The 12,581-nt window shown below is 44.5% G+C and overlaps 1 protein-coding gene across 1 annotated transcript; it reads right to left on the minus strand.

Moving 5' to 3' along the window:
* Window positions 1-7,876: 7,876 nt before the first annotated feature.
* On the minus strand, window positions 7,877-8,815 carry LOC115078599 (olfactory receptor 6F1-like). The gene has a single exon (XM_029581529.1). It carries the CDS (start codon window positions 8,813-8,815, stop codon window positions 7,877-7,879), a length of 939 nt encoding a protein of 312 aa, XP_029437389.1.
* Between the last annotated feature and the right edge of the window lie 3,766 nt (window positions 8,816-12,581).

A 12,581-nucleotide genomic window follows, 5' to 3' on the forward strand; every position in this document is an offset into this window, starting at 1 on the left:
CTCTGCACTCCCTTTCTTTATCTGATGATACACTGAGTGTGGAACTATTCTCCGCTTTCTTGCTTTGGCTTGCCTTCTTCAAATATGACAGTGAGACTGAAGGAAGGAAGCCCTAGGTAAATAGGGAGTTTGCCGATTTCTAACCAGGACAGCACATTTGCATTAAATACCCACGTCTGGTCAATCAATAGCAGAATCCTTGCGCATAATTCGGATACCCCACCTGTGGGATTGGGGCTTGTTGGATGGATCACAATAAGGAGCCCAGATCATCAGGGTACAAATTAACCAAACCTCAGTGCACCCACCCCCTCTCGTCCCCAGCATGACCAATACAGCTTATCTATGTTTTGATCTGATAAATGCTGCCAATGGGAGGGAGAGCACACAAATTAGGAGTTGGGTTTATGAAAGTGATGGTGGACTACGATTGATTCTGGTCTCCCTCTAGGACAGAAGGGTGCTTCTTCTTAAAAGAAACACACTTTGTAACACTGGGGGTTTCTTCCTCATCACTTTTTCATACTATGAGAGTGTCTCCATACTGACATTTCATTCACAGTCTATAAATACAATCTTCCAACAGCTGTGTACAAACGTTTAGGCACCTCTGGTCAAATTGTATTGACTTTACATGATATGAAGTTAAACATAAAGAGGTCAATATTCAAAGCTATTTAGATTGATAACTCACAAGTTATCCATCTAACTCATAAGTTATCCATTTAAATGTTTGTTTTGAATATTGAGCTTGATTTTTTTTGTAGTTTTAAATGCAAAATTACTATGTTTTTGCTGATTTTAATAGAATAAAAAGCAAATATGTGCAAAATTTTGGACACCCTTTCAGTTGACTCGTTACTTCTTTTTTGTAAAATGTTGTTAATAGCATGCAAAATGTTGATTGACTCATTAGTCCTTCAATTAGTCAGGTGAAGACAATTACACTATTGAACAAATACTCTGACCCTTTTAACCTCTCAGGTTGTGTTTGTTGTTCTGGATTATTTTCAACAACCATGAGTTCCTCTAAGCAGCAACTGTCTCTGTAATTGAAAATGCAGATTTTAGTCTTACAAAGCAGGGGAAGGCTATAAAAAAAAAAAAAAAAGCTAAGGCTTCCAGCTAGCAATTTCAACTGTCAGAAACATTGTCAAGAAATTAAAATTACATGGAACTGTTGAAATGAAGGCAAGATATGCATTTTATGCAGGAAAATCGGTATAAAAAAAACTAAAAATAAATAAATAAATAAGATCTGGAAGACCAAGAAAAATCTCTGATAGAACTGCCTAAAAACTGGTTAGATCTGCAAAACAGAACCTATAGACCATTGAAAATGACCTGCTGAAAAGTTAGGCTGCCACTGGAGAAGTTATTCACAGGTCCATTGTGGCTTACACAACAATGATCTTCATGGGAGAGTTGTCAAGAGGAAACCTTTTTTTACAACTGCATCACAAAAGCCATTGTTTAAAGTATGCAAAACAGAACCTTGATAAGCCTGAAACATTTTGGAACATATCCTAAAAGCTAATGTCCCACAGTGGGTGAAGAAATTGAAGGTGAAAAGAGGTTGGATATTTTAGCAAGACAACAATCCATAAAATACCCTGAGAATCAACTACCAAATACTTACAGGAAAGAAAGATGAAGATTTTGTAATGGCTGAATATTACTGAAAATCTGTGGGGAGTGCAATGCAAGGAAGCCTAAGAACCTTTCTGAGTTAGATAAGTTATGCAAGGAAGAGTGGGAAAAAAATTCCAAAAGCTAGAATAGAAAAGGCTCTTGGTTGGCTACAGGAAATTTTGGGAAGTTATTTCACTTTTTTTTAAAAATTATTTTCAATGGGTTAAAATCAGCAAATAAATAGCAATTTTGCATTACAAATTATAGACAGATGTCATGTTTAACTTTGCACCACACAGAGGTTGTGTCAGCATCTTTTTACTTAGAGATTCATTGAATCATACAATTCGGCCGTCTAGACTTTTGCGCTTTTGTCTGTATTTTTGCACTCTGAAACCACGGTCCAGTTATTTGCTTCCGACCTGTGAGCAGTGACGCCAGTATCCAGGGTTTCCGGCGTCCATTTGCTCACCTTTCCCAAGAAACCCTAGGTAAGCTGGGGACTCGTCTAGAGGTGACGCCCTTGGCTGTCAGATGCAGAGGTGGGAATCCCAGTAGATCTAGAATGCTTCACAAGCAAAAATTCACTAGGAAGAAAGCAAACCCCCCCCCCCAAAAAAAAACCCCAAAAGCAGCCCCTCTCTACCCCAGCCTCAATTTTCTTTTTTTAAAAATATATAAGTCTTTAGAGTTATACCCAAGCATGCCCCATCTCCTGTGCAGCCAGGCTACTTCTGTTATCTATACGGTTCTCCAGCTGGGTGCAGTTACATGTTGTGAGTATACGACACATCCGCTCTTGCAAAAAAATCAGGCACGTGGAGCTGAAATCTCCGCCGCACACCAAAGAAATCCTTGGCCATGTCTGCACGTTTCTGTACGAATGTATCTGGATGCCGTTGTGTGTAGGTGGTACTTACCCTGTGCCTACTGGTGCGGTTTGTTTTTTTTTATGTGAATGGTGGGAGCCTGGAAGAGCAGGCGGTATAAATACTGCGATTCACTAACTTTGTGTCAATAACACACAGACACCTCTGGGCACAGAGTGCACTCCAGGGGCGTAATGAGGAGGGAGAGAAAAGAAAACAAATTACACTGATTATTATAGCTCTCTCTGACTCCCTCTCTCTTGTTCTCTCTGTCTTTCTGTAGATTCACGATCAGATCCAAGGACTTTTCTTGACCTGGAAATCTGTGAATGTTCAGGTGCAAAGTCTTTGGGTCCTTTGAACCTATGGGCTTTGTACAAATTCTTTTTAAATCTATAGATGGGTACAAGTAACCCATGGATCTTGTACCCCATTATTTTTTTTTTGTGCAGAATAAATCTGGCTGGGAAATAGCATGCATAGTTTTGAAAGTGCGATGCATGTGTTTTGCTTCCTAATGCCTCCCCCCCACCTGGTAACACCTTCCCTTAACCCTTCTAAATGTACCTTTGGTGTGGGAACCCTGTGCACACTTTTAGAAGGATTAATACAGGCCCTTTGGGTAAGATGTACCTAGGTAAAAAGAATGTCTGACAGTAGCCCCAGAGATCCACAGTGTGCTAGTCAATAGCCGGATTATGGGGTGTTGCTGCTGGAGGCGTGTTTTTGGGTGGGATTAGGAAATAGCTGTGGCATGCATTGCACGTTCAAAGAAAGGCATTTTTCAAAGGGAATTTTTGTGTGTACTTTACACCTGGGCAGACTGTTTTAAAAACTGTCCCTAAAGTGGTAAAAGGAAAGAATCACTAAGTGCAAAAGAGGAAATAATAATACCATGATGGTGCTGATGTAAGGGTGCTTCGAGGCTTCTCTGTGAAGACAGACAAGTGGGTGGTTGTAAAAAAGCAGAAAGATAATTGGAGCATAGTTAGATTGACCTGTGGAAATAACCAAGGCTTTTGTAATGCTAAAGTATGCTAAAGGTCAGCTAATATCAAAGGTCAACATTAAGGAAGCTCAATTTAAAAGAATGCAGTATTATTAGCATAATTGAAATAAGAGTACTAACCAGTTAGTTGCAAACAAAGGAACCTATTAAAGGACCGGGCCTTGCCCTGGTCTTCCCCCTACCTCAGGGCCGGCCCGGCCCACGCGGACTCATCTTTGGCCATCCAGGCCCAAGATGGCTGCCGCCGTGGCTCTCCCTTCGCGAGGGAGACCCCGCCGATCCAACGTGCTGGGCCCCGCCCCCTAGGCGCGCGCATGGGGGTTCGGCTTTTAAAGGGGTCAGCGTGGGGAATCTAGGGGACAGCCTCTGGTTGATGTCAGATGCTGCAGGGTATTTAAACCCTGCAGCTTGGACAGGTCCCTGCCTTGCAACGAAGTTCCCTCTGTTTTCGGAGTGGTCTAGTTGCTGCATGGGATCTTGGATTGTCTCTTCCATCTTCTGGCTTTGACCCGGTTTCGTCTCCTGACTTGTCTTCAGCTTCTGCTCCTGGTCTTGGTATTTGACGTCTGACTTCTGGCTTCCGACCCAGCTCCGTCCCATGACTCTGTCTTCAGCTTCCGTCCCTGGCTTTGGTTTGGATCTCTGACTTCTGGCTTCTGACCCGGCTTCGTTCCTGGACTCTGACTTCGGCTTCTTCCACCACCTCAGGTATCCGGTACTCGCTGGCCCAGAGGATTTTCCTAAGTCCCAGCGGCTCGGGCTCTCATGGGCTCCTCCTGGGGGAGCCTCGGGCTTCTGAGGGTGAAGACTCTTCCGGCCTCCTGGGTCCAGCTGTCCTCACCATCCACCTCTTTGGCCGCTGTCCAGATCCTTGGTCGCATAGGGTCCCGCCTAAGTCCAAGAGGCCCGGGTCCCTACGGGCTCCTCCTGGGGGGACCTTGGGCTTCCAGTGGCGAAGTCTCCTCCAGAGCCTCTTCAGCACCGCCTCCCAGCTGTGACACTTCCTGTGGGTCCCCACAGTATAACATCTACCGTCTCATCCGGCCCAAGGGTCCACGACCATAACAGAACCTCAGTCTTACAAGGAGTATACAAATCTTGGCACCTATACAGTTAAATTAAGGTCTCCGTTTCAGTGAGTTTTGGATGAATATTATTTTTTGTAACCCTGTGGTCAGATGAGACTTGTTTGAATTCACGAGAAATTCTCTTATGAAACGAGAGCATTAAGAGATGCCTAAGGCAGGGCTCTTCCAGAAAAGTAAATTGTAGATCCGCTTTTGAAAGTTCCCAGGTGTGTGTGCAGAACCACTGCCGACATACATGCACAAAATTATACCAGCTCCCGATAGGCGCCCGTATTTCAGCATGTGCTTTTAGGAGTCAAGCAGAGCGTTGGCCAGATTTGAACCCTGGCTCTCCTTCGGGGGCCCTGATTCACTAAGCATTTTTCCCATAGACATAGAATGGGAAAAAAGCATTAGTGAATCAGGCCCTAAGTATGTGTAGCCCTAAGAAAAAAGGGGATATAGGAATTAGCGAAAATAAGAGACAGGAAGAACCAGGAAGCAGAGAAGTTGCTACATGTACATATACTTTTTTTTTTATAACACTTTATTTAAACATTTTTCAACATATTCCATAAACAGCTAAGCACAACAGCATGTTGGTGTGCTATTATGATGTGTAGTACATGCAAACATGGAAGCAAGTTACACAACAGAGGAGGGGAAATACACCACCAGCACCACACAGAAATCAGCATCGTACTGTCAGGTTCACACCCGTCAAGTCATCCCTCAATCAGAGGGATACACAGGTAATGTAAGATAAATCAACAGAGGGAAGCTAGGGACCCCCCGTATTTTATAGGTTTCATGTTTTAAGTCGTATCTTAGCTTTTCTAAATCTGCCTTGTCCTGCACCTGTTTCAGCCAATATTCTGTACTGGGGTCAACTTTCCAGAAGGCGGCAACGGCGAACAGAGCTGCCGACAGGAGCTGGCCAACCAGAGGCCTATGTTTAACCATAATGCCCGAGGCAGTCCATCGGCCCAAACGTGCCAAAGAGCAACCAATAAATACAGGCGCATCTAGAATATCCAGCTATCTTTTGTGTTACCCGTGACCAAAACTGACGACACTGCCAGCACATGTGAAGATATGTACCTATCGCCCCTCACCCACGCCAACAAGTGGAAGAAGCATTTGGGAAAGCTTTTGAATAGAAAAGGGGTGCACACACAGTACGTTCTACATAGTAATTTAACTATAAGTTCAATGCATCTGTCGCCTATGGACAGGTGATATGTTTTTCCAGGCCTGGGTATCGAGGTTGATGTCTACATCAGTATTCCAATCAGCAATAAGTGTTTGTGGAGCGGTATCAACAAATTTATCCTTACGTATGTCCTGGTAAACAATCGCAGTACTCTTGTCTGTACCTTTGGTATCACTGAAAAAGGCCTCCATTACCACTTAATGGCCTAAGAGGCTGGGCAAGATCCAAATGAGACATTGGAACAGCTTTCAACTGTAAATAAAAGGCACGTGAATGCTGAGGTGTCTCAGATCCGTATGCATATTTTTGAATCTGGTAGTTCCCTCCTGTTCCTATGGGCCTTCAGCAAAACTGGAATCATGGCTGGGATCCTGACATCATTTTCAACTACCTGAGGGTCTTTTTTTTTTACCTCCTGTTTAACCTCCCTTCTCGATACGCCATGTGTGGGGGGCCTTGCATCGGTGCTCCCTCTGGGTGCCTGCAATCACGGGGACCCTAAATTCAGCCTGCAGCATCCTCAGCCCCGGTTAACCTCCTCCAACTTGTGGGGGATTGAACCAAGGACCCCTGGAAATGCACAGCGTCACCCCTGGGCCACAGGATGGGCTCCAAAATTTGCTATTCAGTAGTTTTGATTTAAGAACCAGCATTTACTGAAACCCTCACCCCCCACCCCCCCTCCTCCTCTTCCTCATAGCATTAATTGAACCAGAAAGAATTCCCGGCACTGTAAAACGTATTCCGTAACAAAAAAAAATGTTTTCGATACTTTATGAGGGCGTTATTAAATGGTAGTGAAACAGAATCTAGTTCCCTTTATCTTCTACGGTTCTTTGAGTTTAGTGATCGACCCAGGGTGTGGAACACAGGTGGCGTAACCCCCTCACAAGGCGCAAGTGGTGAAGGCGGACTTTCGCCCTCACTATTATCAGTGTGAAGCAGGCCTGAACCCACAACCCCTACCAGAAAGGTAAAGGAGGTTTCATTGGAGTTTCTCCTGCAAAAAAAAAAAAAAATAAATAAAATAAATTCAACGTATATGATCAAAGTTTAAAATTTGGCTGCACTTTTTTATTTTATTTATTTATTTATTTAGATTTTTTTCTATACCGGCATTCGGGATTAGAAACCACATCATGCCGGTTTACATATAACAAGGGGGTGTGAACAAAAAAAAAAACGGAACATAAACAAGTGCAAGGAGGTCATAAAAGTTACATTACAACAAGGGTCATATAACTGGGGAGCGAATTAGAGTAAGATAACCGAGCAGTTAGGATTAATTATTTACATTATATTGTGAAGTCTCTTTTAAAATATTGCTGTCATTTAATTAGGATCTGGGAAGGCTTGTTTAAATAGCCAAGTCTTAAGCCTTTTTCTGAAAGTAGGTAGGCATGGTTCTTGCCTCAGATCCGGAGGAATAGAATTCCATAGTGAAGGTCCGGCAGTGGAAAAGGCTCGGTCTCTGAGAGTTAGGTGGTGAGTGGTTTTGTTTTGCGGAACGAGGAGTGATCCTCTGTAGGCTTCTCTGATGGGTCTGTTGGATGTGTGTCGTCTGAGTGGTATTTGTAGATCGATCGTTGCTTGGTGATGGATAGCCTTGTAGATGATAGTGATGGATTTGTGGATAATTCTAAAGTGTATTGGCAACCAGTGCAAGTTCTTGAGAGTGGGAGAAATGTGATCTCTTCTGGTGTTAGTCAGAATTCTCGCAGCTGAATTCTGGAGCATCTGAAGGGGTTTAATGGAAGCGGCAGGGAGACCTAGTAAGATAGAATTGCAGTAGTCTATCTTAGAGAATATCACCGCTTGAATTTTTCTCTTCAGATCCTTTCATCCCTTTTACTTTAAACTTTTCTGTTACTAGCTTACGGTTGCAAAATATTTTGCGTTTCCCTTCTTTTGGGCAGGTCGTCCACCCAATTCGAATGGCTCGGCTTTTTTCTCTGCCTCACAGAGGGGCATATCTCAGTCAGTCATGCCAGCAAAAGGGCCTGTGAATGCCTGAGCTTACCCAGATGTTTCAGGCATGTAATGTCTCGGTCTCGGATTCCTTCTAGCAATCCAGATGTTGGAGAGCCTATGACAGGGAACAGCACCTCTGCAGCGCTCTTCTCAGGGCACTCTTCACTTCCTGGTTCCTGAGGCTGTAGATAATGGGGTTTAATACAGGGGTGACAGCTGTGTAGAAGACGGACACCACCTTGTCCAGACGGAATTTCATCCTGGAAGTGGGTCGGATGTACATGAACATGATGGTGCCGAAAAATATCCCGACCACAGTGAGGTGGGAGGCACAGGTGGAGAAAGCCTTTTTCTGTCCCTCAGCAGAAGGGATTCTCATGATTGAGCAAATGATCAGGACATAGGAAGCCATGATCAGCAGGAAGGTGCCCAGAATGAAAGTCCAGGCCATGATGAAAAAGTTGAGCTCACCTTTACTAGTGTCTGTGCAGGACAGCTTTACCAGTGGAGCAAAGTCACAGCAGAAATGATCAATCTCATTGGGAGTGCAGAAGGTCAAGGTGGAGACCCACAGGGCAGGCAAAGCAGGGGATAAAAAGCCACCTAGCCAGGCAGCCAATGCCAGCTGGCTAGAAGTTTTACTGGTCATGATGGTCACATAGTGGAGTGGGTTACAGATGGCAACATAGCGGTCATAAGCCATGACAGTAAGAAGTAAATTCTCTGTGGTCCCAAAGGTAAATAAAAAGTAGAACTGGACCACGCAGGCCTTGGAGGAAATGGTTTTCTGCTCCATCACCAGGTCAGCCAGCATCCTGGGGATGGTGACCGTGGTGTAGAGAACCTCCAGCAGGGAGAAGTTCCCCAGGAAGAAGTACATGGGAGTGTGGAGGCGCTGGTATCCTCTGACTGCTGCTAAGATCGCCAAGTTGGATGTGATGGTGAGAAGGTAGAAGATCAAGAAGATGCAGAACAGGGGGATTTGCAGGTTTTTCGTGTCTTGGAAGCCCAAGAAGATAAATTCAGACACCACAGTACGATTTGTTCCATTCATCCTTGTTTCATTCTCACCTTATAATACAAGAAGAGAATGAGTTTATTTGTAGCGGCCACAGCAATCATGACAATAACCCATGGACTAATGAATCCTTAAGCTGTATGTAATCAGACTGCAGATTTGCAGGTGGATCCTGTCCTGCTTTCATGCCATTGAATACATGGTCTTGTGGTTCTGATTTCCCCAAGAAAAGCAGCAACTAGAAGTCCATACATTCAGCATATACGGGTCAGCCTGACCAGCCAAAATGGGGTCAGTTGGTACAGATATGTGGACTTCAGACATAGGCTGTCGAAGATGCCTTCGAGTAATGATGCCAAATATGAAAGAAACAACAGGGAAACAGGGAAACGTCTTTTGATTGACGACAAACACTTTTCAATGTTGTGGGGCCATTGCAATAAAAACAAAATCCTGGTTTGTTCAGATACATTCCTGGGTTCATTTTTACATCTATAAATATCTAGATTAGTGTTAGTGTAGCTGGGTTTTAAAAGGACAAGTTTCTGGAGGAAAAGTCCATTACCCATTATTAAGGTGGACTTGGGGAAATCTACAGCTTATCCCTGGAATAAACAGCATGGAATCTGTCTACCCCTTGAGATCCTGCCAGGTATTTGTAATCTGGTTTGGTCACTGTTGGAAACAGGATACTGGGCTTGATGGACCTTTGGTCTGAGCCAGTATGGCAAGTCTTTTGTTCTAATGAGATAAATCTACATACAATGTCATGCATATTCATTGTGGATATCCTGAAAACCTGGCTGGCTAGGTGTGTCCCAAGGATTGTGTTGAGAAGCTGCTTTAGATGCCAAAACAGGATTTATTTTTGTTTGGCGTGAGGTTATAATAATAGACAGACACAAACATTTTAGCATTTCGTACACCATGGTCTGGTTCCTACCAAGGCAGGTTCTATGAAAGGTGCCCTCTTATGTGTCTGGGAATTGAGTAGATGCTAACAAAATAAAGTAAACCAGAAAAAAATCATAAAGGAAGGCTCGTCTCAAGATTATGAAGGGGGGTGACTTTATCCTTTTTACGTAACATGCCTCCCGTCCAAACTATGGAAGCAAACTGACCTGCTCCTTTTCATCGCTAAAGTTAAATCTGTCCTCCCAGTTAGGATAATGCTTAAAATGTCCTGGGGAGAGGTGGTGTCTAAACACCACCAAAACGTTCACTGGAGTTTTGGAAGTTTTAGGGAACTCACTTGGCTTAATAGAACTCTTCCTCCTTGATGGGGACGGTTTCCAGGTCTGTCCGGTGTAATAAGGGTAATTTTCAGGGGAATATTTAGGCGTAGGCGTCACATTTTAAAGGGGGTCAAAAACTAGGATGCTCACTTGCTCTTCATTCTCTGAGGGGGACCCCCTCCCCCTGCTCTCCAATCTCCAAAGCTGTATCGGAATTTACTGAGACTGTTTTGAAGGCCACAGGCCCAACCTCTCTGTGAACTCATATTTACTGTTTTGCACTGTGAGATGCTAAAAAATACTTTTGAGCAGGCAAGAATCTGTGAAATTTAGTTTTTATTTTATTTATTTATTTGAACATTTTGTATACTGACATTTGTTGGGAACATCATATCGGTTTACACATAACAAAACGCAGCAAACAGGCTTTAGTTATGCCAGTGAGAACGGAAACAATTAGCTGACACCAAAGTTTGAGAGAGAGGGAGGATTTACAGAACTCTCACACGGCTGTGCTTGAAACTGATAAGAAGCAGTGATGGAGTCGACATTGCTCCTATCCCAAGCAATTGTCAGTTTCAATGTATAAACAAGTGAGAATAGCTACAGGGGGAGATAGATTGCTTCTTGGACATGATAGCACAGAATGATCCTTTAGAAATGTAAGCTTTGCTCTCTCTCTCTCTCTATATATAGATAGATATAGATATACATACATGCACCCCCCCCCACACATATATGTATGCGTACATATGTAGGTATGCTCTTTAGTATCATCTGATCTTGCTTATACTCTTGTCCTCTTATTGCATAAATAAACCTACTTTCATAAAGACCTGGAACCGTGACGTACTGAGTCAGAGTGTGCATGTGAGTATTTGTGTGGGGAATAAGTTTCTGGTTTCAAGCTCCCAAGTATAATCCCAATAATTGTATGTGTGTGTGTGTTTACCTTGGGTGCATTATGCAGGTGATAAGCCCTTCAGGTAACCCCACTGAGATTAGCTCCCGGGTTCAAGCCCCTCCCCCTGGCAGAATGCCAGACTGCACAGTCTGAACCCAGAACAAAAGGGGAACCCACTCTCCAGTCTCTGAGGGTTACCCTCCTGGTCCTGCCTGTGTGCTTCGTAATCGTAATCTCCGGGCTCTGGTTGATGAACCCTGCCCATAATGAGAGTATTCTTCACTCTCCGGCAGGGTTCATTGAATCTTGACCACGGAGGGCCATGACGGGAAGGAAAGAGATTGGAGAATAAATGACGCAGTGATGATCGTCTCATGTGCCTGGGATCATGACCCAAGAAACCCTGCCAGTTGACGAGTGCTCACATTATCAGCCTGTTTGGGATTTTGATGGCCCATCCCTATGCCGCAGGGCTGCTTCTCATCACACAGGTGGTTGCATCTCAGTGTTAAGAGTGAGGTTGCTGGCAACACCATCATCTACCATCTCATCACTGGTGTGATCTGTAGTTACTCTCTACCTGCTTTTCGCCTGTCTAGTGAAAAGGCTCAGGGGGGTGTTGCAGCTGACAGGTTTTTCCGAGTCTAAGCATACCGAGCACAGGGAAGTACACCTAACAGCTGGTTACATTATTCCCTATTTCCTGCCCTATTTCCCGCCGCCCCCCAAAAGTTTGCAACTTGTGATCATCTCTGAGGCTTCAGCTCGTGACTCTGGTCAGCCACCCGATCATTTCACTCTGTAAAACAGAAGACAGGCCTATGAGAGAAGGAGGAGGCAACCAAAGAGCCAGTGAGATGAGTGTGTGTGTGAGTGCATTTGTCATTCTCCTTTTGCAAGGGGGGGTGGGGGATGGGGTCATGCTTCCTTGCCCTGCTGAGCACTGATCCTCTCAACCCAGGGTTGGGAACAGGGTAGATTTGTAGGGCCGTAAAGGGGATTTTACCCTAAAAAATAAGCAGCCCAAATGTTGTGTTGCAAACAAAAAGTAAACTTTACCGAAGAGAGTGAAATAGTGAGCTCGTGCTAAAATGGAGACGTGAAGAATAAAACAAGCAAGACAGGAAACAGTTTCTTGAATTTCAAAATCACACAAAGGCAGTTACAGTTCTGTATGCCGCTCAAGCGTGATTCAGCAACACGAGGGTCTTCCCCACAAAAAAAGGCCTCTATCTGTTTAGCCCCAGTGGGAAAAGTTGCAGAATCTCCTTCTCCTCTCACTCTACGAGCACAATCCTCTCCATGATCTGTGGATTGCAGTCCTCTCTTTCCACCCGTCACTGGTCTTACAGGAAAACGCGCACTCTCCTGTGGATCCGGAGCAGCCTCTCCCCTAGACTCCATTCAAAAGAACGTCCCCTCTCTAGTGAATCCTGGAGTCACCGTTTTACAATGGAAGCCTACCGAGCCACGTTTTATGGGACGCAGCCTTCTACCAATCCTAAGCGGCCACCTTCTCTCTGAGCCACCCGTCTCTGGAATTTACCTCCTTTTATAGTATGGGGGGGGGGGGGGGGTGGGGGAGGGGGCAGCCTAGCCGGGCCCCACTGATGTGCAGTTCTTCAGAGCTCCCATGCTGGGTTTGACCAACGATCCGTCAAGC

The sequence above is a fragment of the Rhinatrema bivittatum genome, chromosome 16, assembly GCF_901001135.1.
Source record: "Rhinatrema bivittatum chromosome 16, aRhiBiv1.1, whole genome shotgun sequence".
Lineage (NCBI taxonomy): Eukaryota > Metazoa > Chordata > Amphibia > Gymnophiona > Rhinatrematidae > Rhinatrema > Rhinatrema bivittatum.

What these genes read in the sequence shown, in the direction of transcription:
- LOC115078599 (XM_029581529.1), bottom strand. Translation starts at nt 8,815, where the DNA reads ATGAATGGAACAAATCGTACTGTGGTGTCTGAATTTATCTTCTTGGGC.